Source organism: Catharus ustulatus, chromosome 4, assembly GCF_009819885.2.
Source record: "Catharus ustulatus isolate bCatUst1 chromosome 4, bCatUst1.pri.v2, whole genome shotgun sequence".
NCBI classification, from domain to species: domain Eukaryota; kingdom Metazoa; phylum Chordata; class Aves; order Passeriformes; family Turdidae; genus Catharus; species Catharus ustulatus.
Window position 1 is genome coordinate 59,344,692 of NC_046224.1, and position 24,223 is coordinate 59,368,914.

At 40.5% G+C, this 24,223-nt stretch overlaps 1 protein-coding gene across 1 annotated transcript in view; it reads right to left on the bottom strand.

The window, feature by feature from the left end:
- Window positions 1-24,223, bottom strand: part of GYS2 (glycogen synthase 2) — a 43,378-nt gene that overhangs the window by 5,951 nt on the left and 13,204 nt on the right. The window contains exons 4-12 of the mRNA XM_033057876.1: window positions 23,751-23,936; window positions 15,257-15,401; window positions 11,134-11,251; window positions 10,608-10,728; window positions 7,924-8,030; window positions 5,928-5,987; window positions 4,330-4,408; window positions 3,695-3,808; window positions 1,238-1,364 (exon numbers count right to left, since the gene is read on the bottom strand). Coding sequence (XP_032913767.1) covers window positions 1,238-1,364; window positions 3,695-3,808; window positions 4,330-4,408; window positions 5,928-5,987; window positions 7,924-8,030; window positions 10,608-10,728; window positions 11,134-11,251; window positions 15,257-15,401; window positions 23,751-23,936 — 1,057 coding nt within the window. The remainder of the gene's footprint in view (window positions 1-1,237; window positions 1,365-3,694; window positions 3,809-4,329; window positions 4,409-5,927; window positions 5,988-7,923; window positions 8,031-10,607; window positions 10,729-11,133; window positions 11,252-15,256; window positions 15,402-23,750; window positions 23,937-24,223) is intronic.

Here is a 24,223-nt window from a genome sequence, read left to right on the forward strand (position 1 = left end):
CAGGCAAAAAGGGTTTCAGGGCAATACACCTGCAATGGTTTCACCTTAAGAGAAAAAAAATACAAAATAGGCAGACAGAAAGTTCCATAATACTAAAGCCGCTCTGAAAATGTCAAGTGAAAACTATAATAATGTTTTGTTGGGGATTACGGGAAAAAAAAAAAAAGAAATTTTAAACTCAAAATTCACCCTGCATTTGCAAACATATGTTTGAGTTTCAGAGCAGATAAACTGAAAACTTTCTGGGAATGCAGTCTTGAAACAGAGAACCCCAATATATGGTCAGGACCATTAGGATTTTATATTGGAGTCTAATGTACACTTATGTTCATTAGTTGTTCACAACTCTTTACAAAGCTTTACAATCTCTTAGGAGCAGAAGCATATCAAACTTTGGATTTTGATGGTTTGCCAACAGATCTCTATAGCAAGGAAAAAAAACACCAGCAAAACAAAATTAAAAGCCCACCCCAAAACAACAAACTCCATCATTAACTCAGGACTGCATTCACAGCAGATGTGGAACTATTTTTATAAAATCAGAAAATGTATGCATTTTTTGTAGTTTTCCTGTCACAGCCATGAGTAAGGACAACTGGTTACCCTCTTTAAAGAGTTTTTGCCAAGGGGCCTAAGCCTAACCTAAACCACTAGGTAGACTCTAGTCTTAGAAAAGTGCAAAGACATCTACACGACCTTCATATGATAATAAAACTGATGTCTATTAAATAACCTTAAAAAAGCACTCTTTGTTTCTGGGTATTGCCAAAGAATATATTTTAAGTCAGAATCTTTATGCTGTCTGCATTTTCAGAACTTTCCAGTAAATTCAATGAGATTAACTACCACTGCATGTATTTCTGTTAAATAACTTAGCCGTGGTGTTACATAATTCTCTCAAACTTGTTATCTTGAATTAAATCCACGGAACTATGTCAGCTGGTAGCATCAGATTTCTTGCCCTGCCTTTTTTAATACTTACATTCCTGCACACCTTGTTTTAAAATATTTCAACCAAAAATTAAGTTTTAAAAACTATTTCTTGTTCTAAAGCCATAGAAAATCAAACAATTACACATTAGTATGTCCAGTGCAGGGACAATTTGCAAGCAGTAAGACCTTTGCATGGCAGAGGAAACAGAGCCTAAAGAGTTTTTTCAGCACTCCAGAAGGAACTGGCTGCATCAACAGAAGGCTGTTCATCTTTCCAAACTTGTTAAGGATACAGAATTCCTACCTGGAGTGTAGCCCCAGGGTTCATAGTAAGATGGGAATACACCAAGGTGGCAGCCTCTAACAAATTCTTCATAGTCCAAGGGCAGCAAGGGGCTCGTTGAAGAAAGAAACTCTGGATGTAGGATGACCTGGACATTCAAAACTTATGTTAAAGGTGAAAGAAAACCATCATTGATATATTTCAGTTATCAATAAGCTTAGGTAACTTATTCACCCTGGTCTTTTTCTAATATCTGGACAACACCTCCTTTGACCATCCATCTGTTATCTACCCCACTTCTCACACTACAGAACATCCTGCCTGTATGCATTCTTGTCCTGCAAATACTATTGATAATGAACACTCTTCTTACTGGAGAGATATTTAGCTTTATCCTTCTTCACCAGGGAGGTCCACAAGCAGAGTTAGGCCTAAGGCTGTGGCATTTAGCAAGATTTCATCTGTTATAAAAAGGTACAGAGAGGATCTACAAAGGCCTGGAGTGACAGGACAAGGGGCAATGGCTTCACTCTGACAGAGGGCAGGGTTAGATTGGATATTGGGAAGGAATTGTTCCCTGTGAGGGTGCTGAGGCCCTGGAACAGGTTGCTCAGAGAAACTGTGGCTGCTCCATCCCTGGCAGTGTCCAGGGATGGATGGAGCTGTGAGCAACCTGGGCTATTGGAAGGTGTCCCTGCCCATGGGACAGGTTGGAATGAGGTGAACTTTAAGGTTCCTCCCAGTACAAACCATTCTATGATTTTATTGGGATGTCTCATTAAGAGGAGGCCTCAGGCAAACACAGCACTTCTGAGCTTCACAGCATTCCCTGAAATAATGGAATGCTCACTGCACTCCACAGATCTCAAGAATGGAGAGAATTTTAAAAGCAGATGCATTATAGTCCTGCCACCACAAACCTGTGCCTAGGCCAATAAATCTTGCTGAAAGAAAACTCTAAGGATCAAAGTTTATTTATCTGCATGACTCTGCAGGGCTTGAGGTTACTGCCCCACATCCTCTGCTGAGTTGAGAAGTGCCTTGTATGTGGTACCCAGTCAGCTTCAGCAGGAAAAAAATGTGAGGGAATGGTTTAAACTGCTATAGGTTTATTTCCCTGCATGAACATATCATTTTTCCATGCCCAGGATATGCTTTTATCTCTCCTTAATAAAATTGTCATGCTACTCACTAGAGTAAACAAATGAATGTACTCATCCAGTGTAAATGGGCTGTAAACTCATTTTGCAAACTTAGTTGATCCCAGTGATTCCAATGGAATTACTGAGGGTATTTTTCACATGCCAGCTGTGTCTGCCTGGATATGTTATACTTCTCTCAAAATTACTTTCAATTTGAAGTTTACAGAATTCTTTTTAAAATTTTATTCAACTAATTAAGTATTAAGCCTGTTCATGTAGGAGATAATTTTTTAGTGGTAATGACAGATTTCTAGAAATTTGACATCTGCTGAGAAGCAGAAAGAGATGTCTGCTGTGTTATATCCTATCTGCTCTGTAATGCCTTCAAGCAGTTAATTCTGAGGCATTTTTTACCACATTTCTACACAGTGCATCTTTCCCCCCCTACTTTTGTTACATCTTGTGTCTTATTAAAACATTATGATCCCAGAATTCATTGGAATTAATGCTCACATGTTAAGCCAAAAAGAAGCAACTAGGAAGTGCAAGAAAATATTTACTCAGGTATAGCCATGGGTTTAAAAAGAAACTAAGAATAAGTGATATGTCATTGTTAGAAATACCTTGGATCTGGCTTTGAAGAAAAGGTTTGAAAGAGGAAGAATTTTCAGTTTTAGATTCAACTTTGACTAGACAGATGTTGAAATTGTTATAGTTAAAATGTCAGAGATTTCCAGAAAAAAACAACTTTGGTAGATATGTGGAAGCAGGAGTTGACAATTTCTGTGGTTTGCTAAGGTAAACATGGATGTAAGGAAAGGATTTATCTGCATAAATTTAGCTTCTACAGGTGATGTAGACATGAGCGTGGCATGAACAGGAATTCTTTCTGCTCAGGATCAAATCCCTGGTTAATCTTTAACAACAAACGCTAAGTATCAGGGTGTTGCTCTTCAGACATGAATCAATACTACAGAAATGTCTGTGCTCAAACCTGGGACCTCCAGTTTTCAGCAAGAGAATCTATGTCAGAGTTTTTTATCTGAGTGCAAATGACCCATGGCACTTTCTTGATTTCAGGAGTAGCAGCTCCTCCCTCATTCAGTGCAGGAGGCAGCAATGAAAACAACTCCCTAACCACAGATTTCTAAATTGAAATCAGCTTGGCTAAACAGCACTTTGTGCAGTGACAAATTGTTATTACTGGAAAGAGAGGAAGAGAGAAGGACCCTAGCAGTATAATACCACCTAGCAAGAATTTAACTGCACTCCCCATGGCTGAGGATGTTCCAAAGAAATCCCATTTTGTATCCAAAAGGAGAAGGCCAGCACACACCTTCACGCGGTCTGTGCGGTTGTTGAACAGCCCAATGCGCCGGATGGTGTTGAGGATTGGGTCATTGCTGTCATCAATCATGTTGTGGGTGGTCACTGGAGGCAGAGAGTGTCTCTGAACACAGAAAAGGCAATCCATAAATCACACAAGCTCTTGGCAAACACCCATTGCCATTTCCTAAGGCTACTGGAAGACAGCGGCAGATTTTGTCATTGATGTGAATAAGCTTAATTTACCTCAAAATAAATTACTTTGTACTAACTTTTAGAAGGGCCCACCATTTAATTTTGAAGGTTTTTCAGTCAATGTTGTATCTCCTTAGAGTTTGATTTCACATCTTTAATAAAATTGGAAAAATCCAGGCTCAGGAACAACTCAAAGTTCACGCATAGTTCAGAATAAAAGAATTGGGAATGCACATGACTAAACGAATATTCAAGGACTCCCCAAAAGATTGGTTTGAGTCATACTCTCATTAAAAACAATCAGAGCTGACTTTAAATGTTACTGACGAGAAGCATATTTGCTGAAAACTGCCCAACGTCCACATATCACTACATGGCACACACAATCCTTTTACATCATCACATTCATTATTTAGATCAGATGTTTATATAAGTAACATATTTTCTGACCTGAGTTGAAAAGATGGCTCTTTTCATAATGCTAATGTCATCTCGGTCAAGAATCTTATTCAAGTCTGGGATTTCTCCTCTGCAAAGGAAACACACAACCAATTTTACCAAATTGCTCGTTTTGTAAAGAAAATGAAGAAATGGCCTACAAGGTCTGATCTGAAGTTTGCTGATATCAACATGAACCTGTCCTTTGTTGTCATGGCCTTTCTATATTCCCTACATTGTGTTCTCCCATATACTTGCTGATTTGCCAATTGGCTTTCAAAACAAAAGCTAAAGAATTGCTTTCTTCTGATTTATGGACACAGCTTATTTTTACTGAAGTTCCAGTCATCTCACATGTGCTTTGGGTCATTCACTTTCAGCTGTCTTCTGAAATGATGTGACTGAATCACTAACACATTTTACCTTGGTGCTTTTTTAAGCTGAAGTACAGTAATTTCACGACTATAAGGCGCACTGGACTATAAGGCGCACCCCCCGGATTCGGCAAAATTCGCAACTTTGTAGATCAGATAAGGCGCACCGGTCTATAAGGCGCACTTTTTTTTGCAGCGAGGCCCCGCCTCCAGCTCACCCCGTGTGATTGCTGGCCGAGGCCCCACCTCAGCCCGGCAGCCATTGGCACCCGGGCCCGCCTCCACCCGGTAGGGGCGGTGCCGCGAGCCACCGAGCCACCCTGGACCCGGCAGCCATGGGCCCCCGGGACTGCCTGGACCCAGGAGCGGGGGTGCCGCTGGCCCCCTAGCCCACCTTCATCTGGCAGCCGTGGGCTCCCGGGACTACTTCCACCCGGGAAGGGGGGCGCCGCGGCCCCCCTAGCCCACATTCACGTGGCAGCCATGGCTCCCTGGGACTGCCTGGACCCACGAGCGGGGGTGCCGCGGCCCCCCAGCCTGCCTTCACGCGGCAGCCATGGCTCCCCGGTACTGCCTGGACCCAGGAGCGGGGATGCCGCGGACCCCCTAGCCTGCATTCACGTGGCAGCCATGGGGCCCCGGGACTGCCTGGACCCAGGAGCGGGGGTGCCGCGGACCCCCCTAGCCTGCATTCATGCGGCAGCCATGGCTCCCCGGGATTGCCTGGACCGGAGAGGGGCGGTGCCTCGGGCCCCCTGGCCCGCCTCCACCCGGCAGGGGCAGTGCCGCGGGCCTCCGGGCCCGCCCCCAGCCGGCTGCTGTGGCACTTCCGGCTCCCCCCACGGCTCTCAGCTCACACTTCCGGTTTGGCAAATTTCGCCGCTTTGTACATCAGATAAGGCGCACCGGACCATAAGGCGCACTTCCGGGTTCGAGGGAAAATTTTAGTCAAAAGGGTGCGCCTTATAGTCGTGAAATTACTGTAGCTCATTTTGGACAGTGGACAAGCCTTTGTGTTATTTACGACTCTTCCACCACAGACTACTGATACCTTTATTTTTTTTCTGTGTTACTTGCCTGTTAAACAACTTTCTTGGTTATGGTCCCATATCTTTCTACCATGCCCTCCTATGGATGTCAAAATTCCTCACACAAAGACCAGAAGCACAGAAACACAAGTAAAGCCACCCAAACATGAGGCTCTGCAAGGCAGAGCAAAGCAACTTATTCACTCACTTCAGCAAGGCATTGTAGAGCTTCCTTCCAAACTTTTCTTTCACAGACTGTGCAGTGTCCCTAGGAAGAAAAACAAATATATGTACAAAACAGGAGAATCCAGGACAAAGACAGTATAAAAGAGATTCATGCTGCTGGAAATTAAACTGATTTACTGATGGAACCAGGGATGCAGAAGCAGACAAAGGTCTGGTTCTCAAAGTTCCTTTCTCCAGCCAGCAGTTGTGCTGATGGAATCCAGCAGAGCTGAGGATTTGACCTGCACCTACAGACGAGTGCACTGGGAAAGCCAGGGGCACACTTTATAAGGGATTCTTTCTAACCCCCTTCTCTGGTCAGCTGTTAAAAAAAGAGCATATATATGACCCTAGGTACTGTAACATGATCATTAATAATGGACAGAGAGATCTCCAGCTTCTCTTGACCTAGAAAAGAGGTGCAAGGTATAAGAATTAATCAAACAGGGATTTTCAAAGCAAGCTTCCCCCTTCAATTCCCTCCCTATTTCCCAACTCAAAGACTTTTGGAAACAAGTGTTAGACTAAAAGGCAGCTTGTCTTGATTAGTTTGCAAAACAAAAAACTTCCTGAAAAGCTCAGGCCAAGTTTTAAGCTATTAATGAGGCCTGTGCCAGACAAATGTCATATTTTAGCTAAGGAAGAACTCCAGTGAACCACTGTTCTGCATGCAAAGAGTCATTTTTATTATTCTGCCTGTGGCAGAAAGTTCTGCTGTCAAAACAGCAAGTGCACTCTAAATTTGCGTGAACCTACTGTGAGTAAAGTTCCACTTCACAGAACCTTTCCTGCCTTTCTGATTTCTAATTATACTTTAGGCTAAGATGAAATTTGTTAAGTGAAATCCTAAACTTTACCAAACTGGGAAACCAAATACATGTTTTTAGATGCTCTCTCCCAGCTCACATAGACATAAGAGTGGATGAGTTAATTTTGAGTGAGTTGAAAAGCAGACAAATGTCAAGCCACACTGATCCAAACCCCAGCAGGATAGTTCCCACATGACTATACATTCATAGATTGCCATGCACAATATCTATAATTTAACCCAGATAGGATAGACCTTTTCAGAAGCAGAGGAAAAGAAAGATTTTATATCCTGAGTCAGCCATCACATAATAATTCCTTAATAATTCCTTAATAAGTGCCAACCTCTTATTGCTTTTAATTTCTGTGGCATCCTGAAAATCATCTGATATTATTATGAAATACTGCTAGCAGGTGTGTTTATCCTGGAGTTCAGATTGTGACCATGATAATGCTGCTAACAGTGATGCAGAGTCTTTTGGTTTTCACAGAGAAGAAAAGCTGAAACCAGTCTTTTCCTATACAGAATCACATAGCAGTTTAAGTGAAGTGAAGGTTAATCCTGCTCCTGCTTTACTTTTTTGTTTGGAAAGATGCAAAATGAGTAGGACTGTGACAATTTTCCCTTTATAGCTGTAAGTTTCACTGCTTGGTTATGGTCACTGCTTGTTGTAGTCCATACAGAAAGTTACAGACAATTGTTATCAACTGTGGATCTGCTGGATGACACAGTGCAATTTCCATGTTCCTAAATAAAAGAGGATGTTTAATGGATTTATTTTTCCCACAGAGAAGCTCACTGTGAAAATTGAGCAGGCAGTCTTTATTTTGTGGGAGCTCTATAGCATGTCCAAAGGGAATACCAGAAACAGCCAGAAGACATCCAAAACACTGGATTTTCTAGAGCATTTGGCTCTGTTGCTGCAAAACAAGTAATACTCACTAATAGAATGCCAAGGCAAGTTAACTAAAAATAACTTTGGACCCAAAAAAAAAAAAACCTAAAAGGAGAAATATTTGACCTTATTTATCTTTCCCATCTCTTTCATCCCTGAAATACAGTCTAGTTACCCACAATCCTCAGTTTTAGCAAAAAGAAGGAGCATTATTCTCCAGCAGAGACTTTTGCATGAATCCACATCAGACAGTACCAGGGTGGGAATGACAATTACCAGAGCTGCTTTCGGACTGCTTGTCCTTTCAAGGTTTCCACGTTGAAATTGTTGGTCTTTGCTGGCATGATGAAGAACACAATAACCGTAACATCAGTCTTGTGAACCTACATGACAAGAAAAGGAGAGGAATTTTAAATTTAAAAAATCTCATACAGAGTATCACGGCCAACTTTAAGAATTAGTCACAGGAAGCGCCAAATGCACTTTGGTTTTTCAGGAAGGCTCAGATCTTGCAGCTCTTGCTACAAATGAAGTTTTGTCAAATCAGAGATCAAGGCAGAGATGCCACCCACTTTCAATTTGAGCTATCTGAGTTTCCTGAACTCTCATGGTTTAGAGAATATGGCTTTGGATGTGCACATAAACTGCAGAAAAAAGAAAAGTCCTACACACTTTGTCACCTGACACGAATTGTGCTGGCTCAAAGGAGGGAGTGTTTGATTTACTAGCTGAGGTATGCCTAGGCATGAGATGAGGGATTTCCTACAGCACCAGGTGTATGGGCAGAGAGAGAGAGAGAGAGAGCGAGCACAACCTGAAACCATGGCAAACGACCTGCCAGACACAAAAAGCCACACCTTCTTGCTCATCTCTCCCATTCAGCTACTTCAAAGGCAGAAAGTACTTGCTGTAAATTCTGACCTTTTACTTCTAGATGGTTTCACTTGCTAGCTTCTCCTGTGCTGTTCGAACAAGGTTCAAAATACCAGGTGCATTCATTGCTGCACGAGTGCGTGAACAGTTGCTCTCATGCTGCATGAACGCGTGCTGTGTGCATGAACAGTTTAATGAAAAGCTAAGGGTGAACTCTGTTCACAGCTGTAAAAGTTAAATTACTTTGAATTGCCTCCATTTCACATTTTAGATACACAAGCACGCTGTTAGTGTGCCTTCTCTCAGACTGACATAGGGGGAAATGCATAAAATAACCTATGGGAGTCATCTATCATGTTAGTTATTAGTTGTTCTTCCCTCTCTTCAAAGTGGGTTCCAAGTTCATCATGCCACGATCCCAGTGTGCATTAACAATCTCTCCCAACACCCATATTTTATTAGCAAAATTTTAGTAAGGTTTTCAAACAGCAGAGGAAAACATCTCTATAGAGTAAAACAATTCCAAGCAACGGTATGTACTTTTTAGGTTCAGCCACACCATTGGGAATTGTTTAAGAAGTACCACCATTTCCAGATTTCTAATTAGTACAGCTAGTCTGCTACTGCCAATGGAATTACCTCTTGAAATAATTACAGAACAAGTGTTGTTAGAACAGCTAATCAGATGCCAGCATCCACGCTGGAAGAATAATATAATAAATCCAGGCTCAGTTTATGGGAGAAGCAACAGTACAGTTCTATAGAGCCTGAGAAAACTAGCCTATTTCTTTTAATTTCCATCACCCTTGTTTGCCATGGATGTCATCAGAAGAATTTTTTCACAGGAAAGGTGATCAGGCAGGGGCTGCCCAGCAAGGTGGTGGAGTCACCTTCCCTGAAAGTGTTCAATAACCTGGACATGGCTCTCAGTGCCATGGTCCAATTGGCAAAGTGGTGATTGGCCAAAGGTTGGACTCCATGATCTTGGAAGTCTTTTCCAACCTTAAAGATTTTATTATATGATTAAATCATTAGCCGCAAGAAGAGATTGCTGCAATAATTGCTCAGGCAATTCTTTTATCACACAGGACCTTCCACATCCCCAGCATCACAGGTTAACAGCCATGTAAATGCCATTAACAGGTCGCTGATGTTGCACAGCACCGCCAAACAACTGACTTCTGTTGTGGAAGAAATATTACAGCTCTGTGAGGTGATCTCTGTGAATGAAGGGATAAGAATTTCCAGAAAATCCAGAAAACGGCATATTAATACAAAGTGGTGGTAGAACAAGGCTTTGAACATTGGTGATTCTTTCGTTCCTGCTGACAGTGCAATATCATAATTTTAATCCAGATTTTCCATATCATTCAATAGATCAGCTGATTGATCCTTGCCAGATGATTGAAAACCAATTAGCATTTTCTTCTGGGTTTTATTTTCAATATACCAGTCTTTGGGACACATCTGGAGACGTTTTCAACACCCTCACTGTAGGTGGTTAGGGCTCTGCTTTGTGACATTTAACAAGGTCTTGCTGTTATCTTCATTGAAGTATTCCATAAAGGCATTTAGAAACATTGCACTCATTTTGTAGCTGAGGAAACAGAGCCATGGAGAACTGAGTGGCTTCCCATTGCTTTCCACCAGGCCATTGTCACTCTGTGAATTTTAATGCAACATTCCCATCCAGTGGGGTAGCAGTACTCAAAGACTCAAAAGATCATGAACAGGTCCTAATGAATTAAGCAATTTGCTTAAAAGGATGTTTTCAATATGCAGCTTAAAGGCTTTTATTTACATTATAATATGTAAACCATCAGGGTAAACTCATTATTTCTCTCTGAAAACCAAGGAGGCAACCATGGATTAACTTCTTGAACTATGCAATCATTTATTTTTAAACTGTCTGAAATCATTATATATTCTGATAGTTCAGGAAGAGAGCCCTATGGAAACTGTGAGTATCCCATAATTACTTTCCTATAAACCAGAGTATTAAAAGGGAATTCTTGCAGGTGATTTTCACACTATGGTCAGTTTGAGCATAAGCTCTATGCTTTCAACAGCTGTGTAAGTTTTCTTACCCTCAGCAGAAAGTTTAATCTTGATAAGGCTTCTAGAAACATATCAGCTCCTTTGTTGGAAAACTCATATCTCCCAGCAATGAAGAAAAACAAGGTCTTGTCAAGATCGAAGTCAAGGTGGCTGAAAGCAAGAAAACAGACAAGAACAAAGTATTTCTCACGATACAATCAAACAAAACACACAACAGCTTTCTATTCTGGAGGAACTTATTATCCCAAGAGAAAAATGAAAGTGAGGCTTTTCTGCTGTGCTTTAAATTGACTATCTTACTGTGACAAACTGCTTTTTGGGTAAATAACAAACAGATCAAGATCTGCTGTCTGATACCACAATCTGTTAAGCAGAATCAGATCTGGTGTCTGAAATTCCCTCAGCCTCTGACTGAGAAATCCCAGACAGATATTTGAATAAGGTGGTTTCAACATTTCCACTCCTCTATGAAGTACTTGTTAGTCCTCCTGCTTTGGTTCTTGCTTTAAATAGCGTTGGACAAGCATTGCTAATGTTTGAAAAGTAAAAGCATACCCATAGAAATGACCTCGAATGAACTCTTGGATCCTAGCCTTGTACATGGAATGCAAATTCTGAAACTCATGCATTGCTGAAAATTTCTTAATGTTCAAGCCATTTGGGGTGACAACATCTGGAAAAGTAGAGAAAAGGCAGAGGTAGACATCTTCAGAGTCAGAGAAATCTTTAAAGAACCAATGTGTCTCTCAAGTTCATGTGAACAGGTTATGTCATTATGTTACTCAGGGGGAGGGAACAGCACTGCCTCCACAAAGCCCTTGCACGTGGCTCTCTGCTGTCTGCAGCATCAAAGCAGCTTTCACCTGTCCTCTGCACTGGGTAGACCCCGCCCTTTTGTCCTGTCAAGACTCCAGTAATGTCTCCATCGAGCCATAAGTTTGTTGTGCAACTTGCCCTTTACCTCTTTATCCTTGATATCACTGTTGCCTGCTCTATCACTGCAGACTGAGAGTCCTTGGAAGCAGAAACTGTGCTATGCTGCACGTGTTTACTGCATGGCACAAGAGATATCCATTCTATCAAAACTTCTGAGCATTTATCAAAAAAGGGTGCATACAAGAAACCTTTATAAAACAGCCTCTTTTTTTTTTTCTAAGGTTGCATTTCTCCTAAAAATAGCCATGGAATAGTACACTTTACTGCTGCTCTCCTCCAAGATCCCAAAGGATCTTACAATTAAAAGTTGTTCATTTGACCATTTCCAGCATTTTAAAGGTAGAGTTTTGGGATACACATGGAGTACAGGCACTGAAATTCAGTCACTCTTAGCCTTCCTCATATATCACAGCAGCTGTTCAAAGGCTTGCTCTAAATCCAGTCCCAGTAAATGGAAAGAACACCATTTTCTGTCCTTTGAGCTGGGTTATGAATGGAAATGAAAGGGAAGGCCAGTTCCTCAGCAGATGTGTTTCATGGCAACACAACTGACTGAAACAGACCTATACTAATTTGTACTTGCCTGATATTATGCAAATGCCACAGCCATTTTTAATTACTTCTTTGAAAGTTACAGTCTGCTTCAGCAATATATGTTTCCCTGCCATGTAAGTGATCTCTGATTAAATTTCCACCTGTAAAATGTCCTCAAACACTCTAGGTTAAACTGCAACAGATAAAAATATAACCTTTAGTAGTAACCATGAAATAGCAAAAGTCTTGATGGAGCTTTCTGGAACAGCACTTTTGAAACTAAAGATCAGGAAATCTTTACTTGTTAGGTACTTAAGATTTGGTTTTCAATGACGAAACAGTCTTGGAGGACCTGAGGAGAAAACTTGTGCTTTTACCTTCTCCTGCCCAGCACTTAAGAATTCTCTCAAAGATCTCTGGAGGGAGGCAACAGAGCAGAAACATCCTCCACTGTCTTTAGCAACAACACACCTTCTCCCTTCCCTGACCTGTTTCTTGCTCTGCATGGAAGAACTGACTCATGCAGGACAGAGCTTTGAGACTCCAAACACCTCAAAGTCTTCCCAATACAGGAAGAATCCCTTCCCTGGGTATTTCTGGCCAGCCTCCTTCCACTCTCACATTCATTTATCAGGGAGTTTTGGACAGTCTCACCCACCAGCAGCAGCCTGTATATAATCTACTCCCATGTCCTTTGGTTTAACTGCAACTTCATTTACTCTGTCATGAGGATTGGGGCTCAATCCATCTCTTGTTTAAGGCTTTGGGATGCACGACACATGTGGTGGCCCAAAGAACCCAGTTCCCTATTTCTGCTCAACATACAGGAATATTTTAAACATGTGTAAGGGATAAAGAGATGAAAGAGGGCTTGGTCCCTATGCTAATTGTTTTGGGGTTCTTTGTTGTTGTTGTTCTTGTTGAATAAATTAATGACATTTTTTGTTTGAAAAATTGTCCCAAGTAGGTCAAATCAGAATGTTTTGACTTCTGTATTTATAAGAAAGAAACTGGCATTGATTTAAGTAATATTAGCACGGAATGACATTTTCTCTTGATAGATCACTAACTTTCAGACTTGTACTTTTTCAGAGTTTCCATCAAATATATAGCAACAGGAAGTCTAGATCTAGAACTCAATTGATATCTGAGTCTCTTGGAATTTTGATTCAGTCTTCTCTACTACTAATGAGAAATGCGTTCCATATCTGACTGAAAACATTAGAAATCCCATAACATCAGTTTTCAAGTCACAAGAATATAACATGTCATCACTTACAGAATCTTGCTGGATACACCAAAGATACTCAAGCTTTTGACAAATATGGTTTGATAAACTGCTGATCACATAACAACTGCAGCAAGTGGGATCAGCATAATGCAAGCAGTCATTCTGTCAGGCTTAGATTGGCCTTTGTCCTGCTGCTAAAGTTCTCCATGAAATCAGGTTTATTACATTTTAAATGGACTTTTCCAAGTGATGAGATTTATAATTTAAATTATAATCCAAGTTTGATGCTAAAGAGAAGTAGCAGGGACAGCTCAATTTAGCACATTTCTGACTTATTTTTAGCTAACAATGTGGTTACAAAATCTGTGTCTCAATAAATGCAAATAAAAGTTAATTGCGCCAATTCAGCATCCTCCTTTCAAAGGTTTATTTTTAAAGTGGATGGAGAAATGTACACATGCTTTCAGTATTCATGTTCCTTCACAGAATTCAAGTTCAGTGACCTACTGAAGGATTCAATGTCTATGCAGGTTTCAAAACTTCAGAGAGAATAGAGTTTGATAATAGGTTCCTGCACAGTTAATTTGTTGTCTTGGATTCAGAGCAACTATTAAAATACTTATTCCTCTCAGAAAATACTTTCCACCTAAAGTAATCTCTTAGGATTTAGGGTGACAATTCCTACTGAATTTCTTTCTAGTTATGTCAACATGAAGCATGACGTGTGAGTAGTTTTTTAACCCAAATATTAAGTATATTTACTTGATTTCTTCAAAGTTGCAAGAATAATCACAAAAAGCTCAGGCCTGTGAATCTCTGTGCATGGAATTCTCTTCAGCTTCAACTGATGTTTTATCTGTGAGCAGTCTGGAGATTTTCTTCCCCAAATTAAACTGGATTCAGATTCATTTCAGTCTCCTAAAATCCCAAAACACAGACTATGATTTTCAATGGTAGCCGTGGTGGGGAGAAGCCTCACGCCTATATAAAAAAGCTTCAAAAATCTGATTTTCAGAGTGCTCTGCACTTTAAAGACATCAAGACTTTCCAGAGATATCCCAGTTCAAATGACTGAACTTCAGTGACTTATAAGACATCACTTTCATGCTTAAAATACAATGAAAAAGATAATCTAAGTCTACCATCCTACTGACAGCTAGTCAGGAATGAGGCAAAGGATTCCATGAACAGCTCTTTTGTTTGGGTTTAGGAACAACAATGTGGTTTGAAGCGTTGAAGTTAACCAGGATAACAATCCCAAACTATAATTAGCACTGCAATCAAGCAATAACTCTACAAAGAGTAAGCAAAAAAAACCTCCAAACCCCAAACCAACAACAAACAAAAAACCTCAAAAATGAACACAAAAAAATCCCAAACCAAAACAAGAAAATAATTTGAGCATTGTTATATTTAAAATAACCAAGATACAAACACACCTGCTAAATAGTCTCCAAAACTGTTTTGTAGTTTTTCCCTCATGCTGCTTACCTGCAGATGGAGTATTGGAGTTTATCCCTATAAAGCACTGAGACGATTTTAAAATAATTTTGGTAACACATCAAACTGGGGTCACAACCTTACTCAAAATCTATGCATGGAACAGGCCAAGGTTTCTAAGCTTCATATTTTATGAGACTAGTACCAAGAGGAAAACCAGACAAATTATTGGGCATACAACTATTGTTCAAACTAATAGAAAATATTTTATCTATATGAAGTTTATCATGGTTCAGTTCTAAAAGCATGAAAACCCTGCCACAGACAAAATTCCTGAAGTTGAGGAGTCCTGGCAAAAAAAAAAAGCCTAACATCCATGGAAAATTGGTTAATCCCTGCAGCATAGCCAGACACACCTGTGCATGTGTTCTTTCTCTTCACGTTTGCATAACTGTCTCTATTATGTCCATTCAGTCTAAGGAAATGCAAGCATTTGCAGGAAATACAGTAAAAAAAAAATAAAAAATCAGGTCTTACCAGGGCTTTTTTTAAGCATATGTTCTGCTTCTGTAGCTGTGATCTGGGAGACTGTGGTGAACACATGGGCACAATGCACAGATGCCCGTTCCATACAGTACCGATGGTAAATCTGCCTCTCTCCAGCCTCCTTGTCAATGTCAAACTGTCCAACAACAAAACAAACAAAACAGACACCAGTGTGACACCACCATCAGGGAAGGTTTCTCCTGCTAGGCTCCATTTCCCCAGGGAATGAGAACTATGTGATTACACTAGTATTTTGTCCTTCTGGTTTTTGAATTATTTTATCAACTTCAAAGAGGCTGAAAGAGCAAGAGAACTCTCGAGATCCTGCTTGTTCCTGGAAAAATGGCAGCTCAGCTGTGGCAGGAAATCTAGATTAATGATCCCATGAAAGGTAAGGCTCTGTGGAATTTGGCCTGATGGTTGGCAATGTATCATGTTTCAGCTTCCCCTGGTTTGTTGGAAAATCTGGGAGAGCAGAGAGGTTGCTGGTAGCTGGGAAAGAAGAAAAAAGGAATGGGGATGAGGACAGAACCTGGGGACTTGGTAGAATGGTGGGAATCACAAGTAGGTGAGAAAGACATGGAGCTGTGGTGAAGAGGCAGGATATAAAGACTTAGTCACAAATACCAAAGAAAAAAGAAAATGGAAAATTAGGGTTTTTTTGACACTCAGAGATGCTCTTCCTCCAACTCTACTACTGTTATTTGCTGCTTCTTATATTTCAGTTTGAACTCCCTTAATTTTTAGAGGCAGATGTAAGACATTGCAAACACCCAAGTATTTCTAAATCACCTTTAAATTTTGCAGCTACCCTTTTTTTTAACTGAGTTTATCCTATCCTGATGCAAAGAAAATGCACAATTCCCCTGAGCCCACGCTTAAAGGTTCAAATGTTCACTAACAATGTCCACTGCAAAATCGCTACAAGTAGTCTAAAAAAGGTGTCAGTGCTGTCAATTAAATCACAATCCTCTTAGTCTTCCATGATGTTTCACTTCTGGAAACAGAAGTCTTGAGCCCCTAAGGTCAGCAGCATGGACACCCAATGGCCTGTGTGAGTTCCATGGAGATGACAATGACTCTCAATGAGCTCTGTCGTGATCGCTGCCTAATGCTGGCTGCACAGCCTGACTTTGATTGCATTTGACTGTGTAACTTCACTGACCATAATAGATTTAACCCTTATCAGGCAGGGCAGACAGCACTTTCTATAGTTAGGACTGTGTGACCCCTGCCTTGGCCAGTTGCTTTGAGCACTTCAGAACTTGGACAGAAGCAAAGCTATTTAGACTGTGACCTGTCCTGCAAAGCTTAATGCTGGTACAGAACATACTGTGAGAAAGTTGATGCAACCTGAACAATTTCAGGGAACTAGAGTGAAGCAAACAACTTCTTATTTTCACTTAGATAGGTGTAGACACAGATGTGGATATAAAGATATCTCACAACTGCTTTGCTGAGAAAGTTAATTGCTTTTATCCACCTTAATTCTGAAGCACTGCTACACTACTTAGTGAGAGTGAGAAAAATGGTTTCCACTGTGTTAGTTGAAAGTGATAATCTAACCAGCCTAGTATGACCAAAAAAGAGGACTCTTGAAAAATCTCAGCTGAAAACTTCCAAAGAAACTAGATACTTTATTTTGGTATTGATGATCTTCTATATCAAGAGCTTTTCTACATTTGCAAAATACAATTTACCACATAAATATTATAATATGAATATTTTGATACCATTTCTCAGTTATATCCTCATACACCGTATTTTCTGCATTACCCATAAGAATTTTAGAGCATGAAATACAAAGGATGATATTTCCTCTAGAACATTCATCCTGTTTGCCACAGAAGTCGAGGGGTAGAAAGAGCACAAAGAACAGAAAAATAAAGGGAAATTCATTTGGCTCCTTATAGTGCTACACCATCATGCTTGGCTTACACTAAACTGCATATTTGATTGTTCTAATATTCTCTGCAAAAAAGATAAAAAATGGGACAGTTCTTTAGCATGCTAGACAAACACATGAATGGGATGGCACAACCACAGTCTGATCTATGCAATTATTTTCAAACACATCTGGCTTGCTATTAAAAATACTTTTGAAATTGCTAGCAAACAAATAGCTGGTCAAACATCAAAACGCTTTTATTTTCTTTTCCCCTTCTTAGCAAGAATGCATTTTAATTACAAAATGTAATTAAAAATTAAATTTGGGACATGGTCACAAACTGTAGATAAATTCTCCCTGTAACACTGCTGGACAAAGGTTCCTAAAAAGATTTGAAGCACTAGGACTTATTTCTAGTTAGCTTTTATTTCTTTGGTTGCATGGAAAGACTTTACATATTTAACACATATCGGTGCTTATTTCTTCACTGCTATTCATTTTTCCATCTTTTATAAATGGGAAGTATTTTATTTTTCATATGCTTGTGGGACTTTTGGCAAATTTTTGTACAGGTACTCAATTCCTCATCTATTAGGAAGTACAAACAGAGGTCACGGGGCTCTCACATTTCATTTGCTCCCACTCTCCAGCAGCTTCCAGCACCAATCAGTAAAGTAAGACCTTGACTTTTGACCTCAGTGTGGAGTCAGAACTGTGCACTTCTGAGCAGGCTAGACAAGCGACTTCAGAAAAGAGCCTTAGCCAAGTTGAAGGGCAGGTTAAATGAAAATTAACTGAGGAGACAGTGCAGGTGACAAATTTAACCCACCTAGTCCTGTGCAAAGACCGCTGAGCCTGCTCTGACAATCTCCAGAGTCAGAGGCACTGTGGGACATGGGACAATATGCTGCAACCAGCAGGACACCAGTGCAGCTCCTCATCCCCAAGCCACTGTCCCTGCTCAACACTGAGCCCTGCTCTCTGTCCAGCCCAGCTCAGGCACTGTGAACTCTGCTCCATATCCTTTGTGCTCAGCCAGAGCAAAGCGAGATACCCGTGACATGCGTCACGCCCGCTTTTGTTCATTTGCTGTTATCAGCACTACCAAAGCCACAGATCACAGCTGCATCAAGAGAAAAAAAAATCTAAGTGAGATGAACTGCTTACAGAACTCTTGAGGGTAGAAGAGGCTCTTAAGATCCTTGAGTCCAACCATTTCAGTGATATTTAAAGACCAACAACTTCAATATCCACTTCCCTGTGGATTTATTGGTGGATCCTCTCCTTCCCTGACTGGTAGAAACCAAGCAGATTATAAGAATTTACAAGATGGCAAGGATTAGAAGGGGAAATTACTCCCTTACAAGGCCACTCCAATTTCAAAGCAAAAGAGGAAGATGTTCCACAGTAGTAATGTTTTGGAGTAAAATTTGCATTTATTGCAGTGCAATTCTGAGGGAAAATTATGGTTCTTCTGTCTTTTCTATGGATCCATGCAATGAGCATAACATCTCATTCATTTCTTAAAATTCAGCATGTTAGGGGACACTGCAGGTAATCACTGAGCCTCTCAGCATGACATTCTGATTAAGACAGCTAAGATGAGCTTTGAAAGAAAAAGAAGAGAATATTAAGCAGTTATGTTTCTTCTGGAAACACTCACTGAAGTAGTAAAGCCAAATCAGCCATTCCTACTTCAAAATTATAAAGAATTGCAAAGTATTTCCAAGACACAAGAATCATTTGAGAGTGGAAATAGAGAAAGGACTGTTAGCCATCTAAATACTTGTCTGAAAGAAAGACAAATTATTTGTCACAGTCTACAAAGAATCTCTAGATACTGATATTAGGCTATACTTCCCTAATGGGAAAAAAAAAAAAAAGTATGGTTAAAACCAACAGAATTTAAACCAATACAAATTCAAACTTGAATTAATATATGTAATTTTCCTAAAAAAAAAAAAAATTATGACACCTTTGCAAAAATAAGAAAGACTACCCTCACCATTCAAACCTTACCTCAAGAGTGGATAATTTGTAACTCAAATAAAAGGTACAGGTTTGATACATGAGGATTTCAAACAAAGAATGAAATAATCTCTCTTGGTCTTTTAAAACAGTGGTACAGTCAAGTTCAAAGAGATTCTGCAGGAGCAAGGAACAGTCAGAGACTAGTTTGAAGTCCAAATTCTTTACCTACTAGAAGGTAGAATGGAAACAGTTTTGTTTCCAGCATAATCTCACTGGCTGCCGCTGCCTGAATTAGGTAAGAACTACTGCCTTAATCCAGCTTACATCAAATTTACAGTTGCCTTGTGCAAAGAGAACTTTCATTCTGGTATAGCTCTGCCAGGCCAAAAGAGAATGAAATTTACACTTCCTGGCTTAAATCAGATTTCCATCAGCTGCTCTGCTGACAAAGTGGATTAGCTTTGTGTAACAGTGGGCTCAGTGACAAACTGGACAGTACAACACTAAGTGGAGTGAGATATCCTCAGCAAAAAAAGCTCTTGAACTATTCATTTTCATTGGGATTTTTAGTACTTTTCCTTTTAGACTTCTCAGGACAGGATTTTCCACCACTTTGCAAACGGGATTCAGCTGCACCTGCATGAGCTGAATGAAAATGTTCCAAGCTCTAAACACAAGTTTTACACATCAGCAGGGCAACCTAAGGAAAAAGGCAATGAAGATTATGACTAACCTTTTTTTCCTTCTCCTTAGAATACTTTTCCCATAAAACTCAAAAAGCACTTTTTTTAGCAAGAATCATCAGAGGCTGAAGCATACAAACTTCTCCATTATGCCAGGCCAGTGAGCCCAAAAATCATTTCAGATTATGACCTCTCAGATGAAATTCCAGGTTAAATCATTTCCCAAAATGGGTTGTCTATTCACCTAGGAACTTGTCTGGATCATCTGTGTCTCAGACAGTTTATGAAAGGTGCTGGTCTATTTAAAACTCTAGAGGGATGAAAGGATACCAAAAAATCCCCATGCAAAACAAACAAACTAAATCAGTCCCCTTAAACAATGGGGAAAACAATAACAGATTAACATTCTCAATCTTCAGCTGAGAAGCCAATTCCTCCTGAAGAGAGAAAGGCTCCACAGACTCAGAGATTTTTTTTCTCACAGAAATTCCTAACTTTTAGCAATTTTGGTTTATCATGGCAACAAACACAATCTCACGCACCAATGTAAAAGCTACACTGGGCATGGAGATAATGGGATAATGCCCTGTTGGTTGGACTATTTAGACATACAAAAGTTCTTAAACTTCTTTTGGGAATCCAACTCACAACAAGCCCTGCTTCTTACTGAAATTAAGAAGTGTTGAGTTTGGAAGAGTTCAAGCCAGCAGCCCATAGGTTTACTGAGCAGTCCTTGCCTTAGTCATCTATCCAGGGTTCTTCAAATAATTAAGAGTAACTAAAGACATTGCCAGTTACTGTACGTGTCACCCCCTGTTTTGTTCTTTTGGTTTTCCCTCCCTTCCTTTCTCCAGGATGAGAGTGAATTAAATGTGAATCCAGGTATTAAAATATGCACTAAATAACATGACAGTGTTGTTTCTGGTGGTCACTGTGCTCCTGAGCACCTGCTAACACTTTAACACCCAGGTTCTCACTGGAGCAGAGAGAGATACATTCCAGCCACTCCAGATGAACTGAGTTAAAACTGTAAGAACAGAAGAACTGTGTAAGCTCAAACCTTAATCATAGAATCATTAAGGCTGGAGAAGACTTCCAAGATCACGGAGTCCAACCTTTGGCCAATCACCACCTTGTCAATTAAAGCACAGCCCTGAGTGCTATGGCCAGTTGCTAAGCTGTAATGCTGCCTAAGAACCAGGATCCCATCTCTGACTGAGGCAAAGAGCAGACGGCTCAGGAGAAGGTCAGGACTCACACAACACTACAGTCTGACATCCATAAAGCACCCTCCCATCTCCCAGACATCCACAGCTCTCCTCCACTAGGTTGACTGGGTTTGCAGTCCCCCAGAAAATGTCCTCTTACAGATCACAAGCTGACATGTGCTCTCAGCTCATGAAACAGGGAGTTTTGGTAGCCTGCATCTCAGGACTCTACTGATCTTGCATCTTCTAGCCCTGCTTATCTTTGGGGATGGTTTGACAGTGCAGTGGGAGAGTTCTGCGCTGTGTGGGCAGTGTAGAATCATCTACCAGGCATCCTAACTCAGCATTCTGTGGACTGTGCTGGGGACTCAGAACAAAGACATGAGGTTTCCTCTTTTCTCTGTGTGAGCTGTGCATGCTGATTGTGTCTAGGCACAGTACGGCCACGCACTTTCATTCTGTGCTGCAGCCATTTTCCTGTGACACAACACATCCTGCAGCTGCATCTTTGCCCCCATCTCAGTTGCTGCCTGCTGGGAACTGTGCTCTAGCTGTGAAACACTGGTCAAATTGAGAACTTCATTATACTTCAAAGGAAAACATTTATGCAACAGCACTGAAACAGGAAACCCAGCTATTTTATTTTGGGTGGGAGGGCGTGAAATGCTCTAAAAAGATATTGCTTTTTCTAAAGATTAAACAACAGGAAGCCCTAAATAATCTTCTTCAATGACAAATTGCTTGCTTGACCTAAACAGTTTGATGCTAGAAGGCAACAACAAGAATATATCTGAAGATCGAGTTCTCTGTTATTTAATTAGGATATTCGAGATCAACCCCTTGTGTCTCAACTGACTTTTGGGCCAAGGTGACCTTTTCACAGCCAAAGAAGTCCCCATTAAGATAGTTAATTTTCCCAGGAAGAGTTTTAGCACCATACAGAAATATTAAACAATGTTTTGTATTACAGCTTGACATAATTTGCTGTATTAGTACTTTTAAATGTCAACCCACAGAGGGTATAAAGCTTTACAGCCTAGAAACCCACATTTTTCTTCCCTTAAATATTATTTACAGCCATTTAGAATAATATCCAAAATTGATACTTGTGTTGAATTCCACATATTCTTCGATAAAATCTGAATAGACATTTCTGTATTTGTGACATAGCTGATGGTTACCAATGGGATTTGTGAGACTTTGCACGAGGGACAGTGCCTTCACACATAAAGGTGTCCATGTCATGTGTGAACAGAAAAAAAATTATATTAACACTGTGGCCAGTTTATAAATACATGAAACTTTGCAGGTTGCCTCAGATGTGAAATCATTAGCTTTTCTTTTGAGTACACAGACAAGGGTGAGGCCCCCAAAAGTGATCATGAAGAGAAAAAAACAGCTGCTTTGAGGAAAAAGAAAGACAACTTTCCAGACTGCTTGCAGCTTACTCAATTAACCACAATCAAAACAAACCATTCTACATTATGCATATACACACATAAAGAGACTCTGAGGGAGCAGGAATGTCTGGACTCCTACACGGCAGGACTGTGATATTCATGCAGCCTTATTAATGCACCTAACAACCATAACTAACTTTGGAGACTAGGAGGGATGATTTACAAGGGCTTGGAGCGACAGATAGAGGAGGAATGGCTTCACACTGACAGAGAAGAAGTTTAGATTGGATATGATGAATAATTGTTCCCTGTGAGAGTAGTGAGGCCCTGGCACAGGGTGCCCAGAGAAGCTGTGGCTGCCCCATCTCTGGCAGTGTCCAAGGCCAGGTTGGATGGGGCTCTGAGCAACCTGGGATAGTGGAAAGTGTCCCTGCCCATGGCAGGGGTTGGAATGAGATGATGTTTACAAAAAAAATTCCCAAATCATTCCATGATTCCCTGTTTCTGTGTTCCCCAGCGTGTCAAGCTTCCAACATCCAACTGAAAATTACCAATCATGTATTTTCTTCAGTGATTTTAGCCAAAGAAGTGCAGGAACAATGTGGTTCTTTTATCTACCTCTACTTCCATTAAGTGCTGGAATAGAAAAACCTCTTGAATTCAGGTTTGTCTGAGACCACATGAGAAATCCCAGATCAGGCAAAGTACCCCCATGAGGGCAGTGCTAAAAACATTTGGGTCCTTAAAACATTGGCTTGTGTTATGCTCTGAGTGGAAAGAGAACAGTGAAAATCAAAGCCAAAAGACAATTTATACAGATTCCAAGAAACACATCTGGGTCTTTTGAACTCAGAAAATACTTTCTACATTTGCCAGTTACAAATTAGGCCTAACCTAACCTACAGATTAGGAGTTACTATGGTTTGTAAAAATTATGAAGCAGACTGGGGGGAAAAACTCTAATAAACCATCCCCCACTGCAATTCCAGGGTATTTTTCCATGAGGAGGGTTATTGGTTATTTTTGCTGCAGTGTTACATTAAGTAGGACTGTTGTGAGGTTGCACCTGAAGGGTCAGATGTTGGCTAGAGTTGAATAGGTTTTACAACTCTCCACTGAGCTTTCAGACCTGTCAGGTAACACAAAGGCACTCATGCCTAGATTCCTCATGATGTTATTATTTCTCATGCTCTGCAATCAACAACCAGCTGTGGGTCAGTCATAAGTGATCACACGAGACAGAAAACACAATAAATGGTCTAACACAGTAAACAGAAAGGGAGTCAGGAGATTATCAGCTAAAAATAAGAGAAGAATGAGATAAATGTCTCTTACCTGGTCCAGATTGTTGTAAAAGTCAAGACTGGCTGCACACAAGTATCTCCCAAGCAGAGTTGCGTGGGTAGTAAAAATTGTGGCGACAGGAAGTTTCTGTGATCGAGACAGGATTAGACCCACTCCTGCCTGCCACTCGTGGAAGTGGGCAATTATATTGGGCTTGTCATCAAACTGACAGGAAAGCTGAAAATAGAAATATATGAAACTTACATTATCCTGTCCATCATGTACCTTGATTTCCATCAGCCCTAATCCTCAACCCAAGAAAACGTGTTCCTCTCTAATCCCTCAGAACAGACTCTTTTCTAGAGTGTCAGAGGGTTCTGGCAATCACAGTCACTCAGACTCCACACTGGGCAGCCCCACTGCCCTTCTTCTGGAAAAATATAGCTAAATGACCACTTAACGTTTAAGTTTTAAATACAGATTTGATCTACATTGAGATCAACTTCCCAAAAATCTTAGTTTTC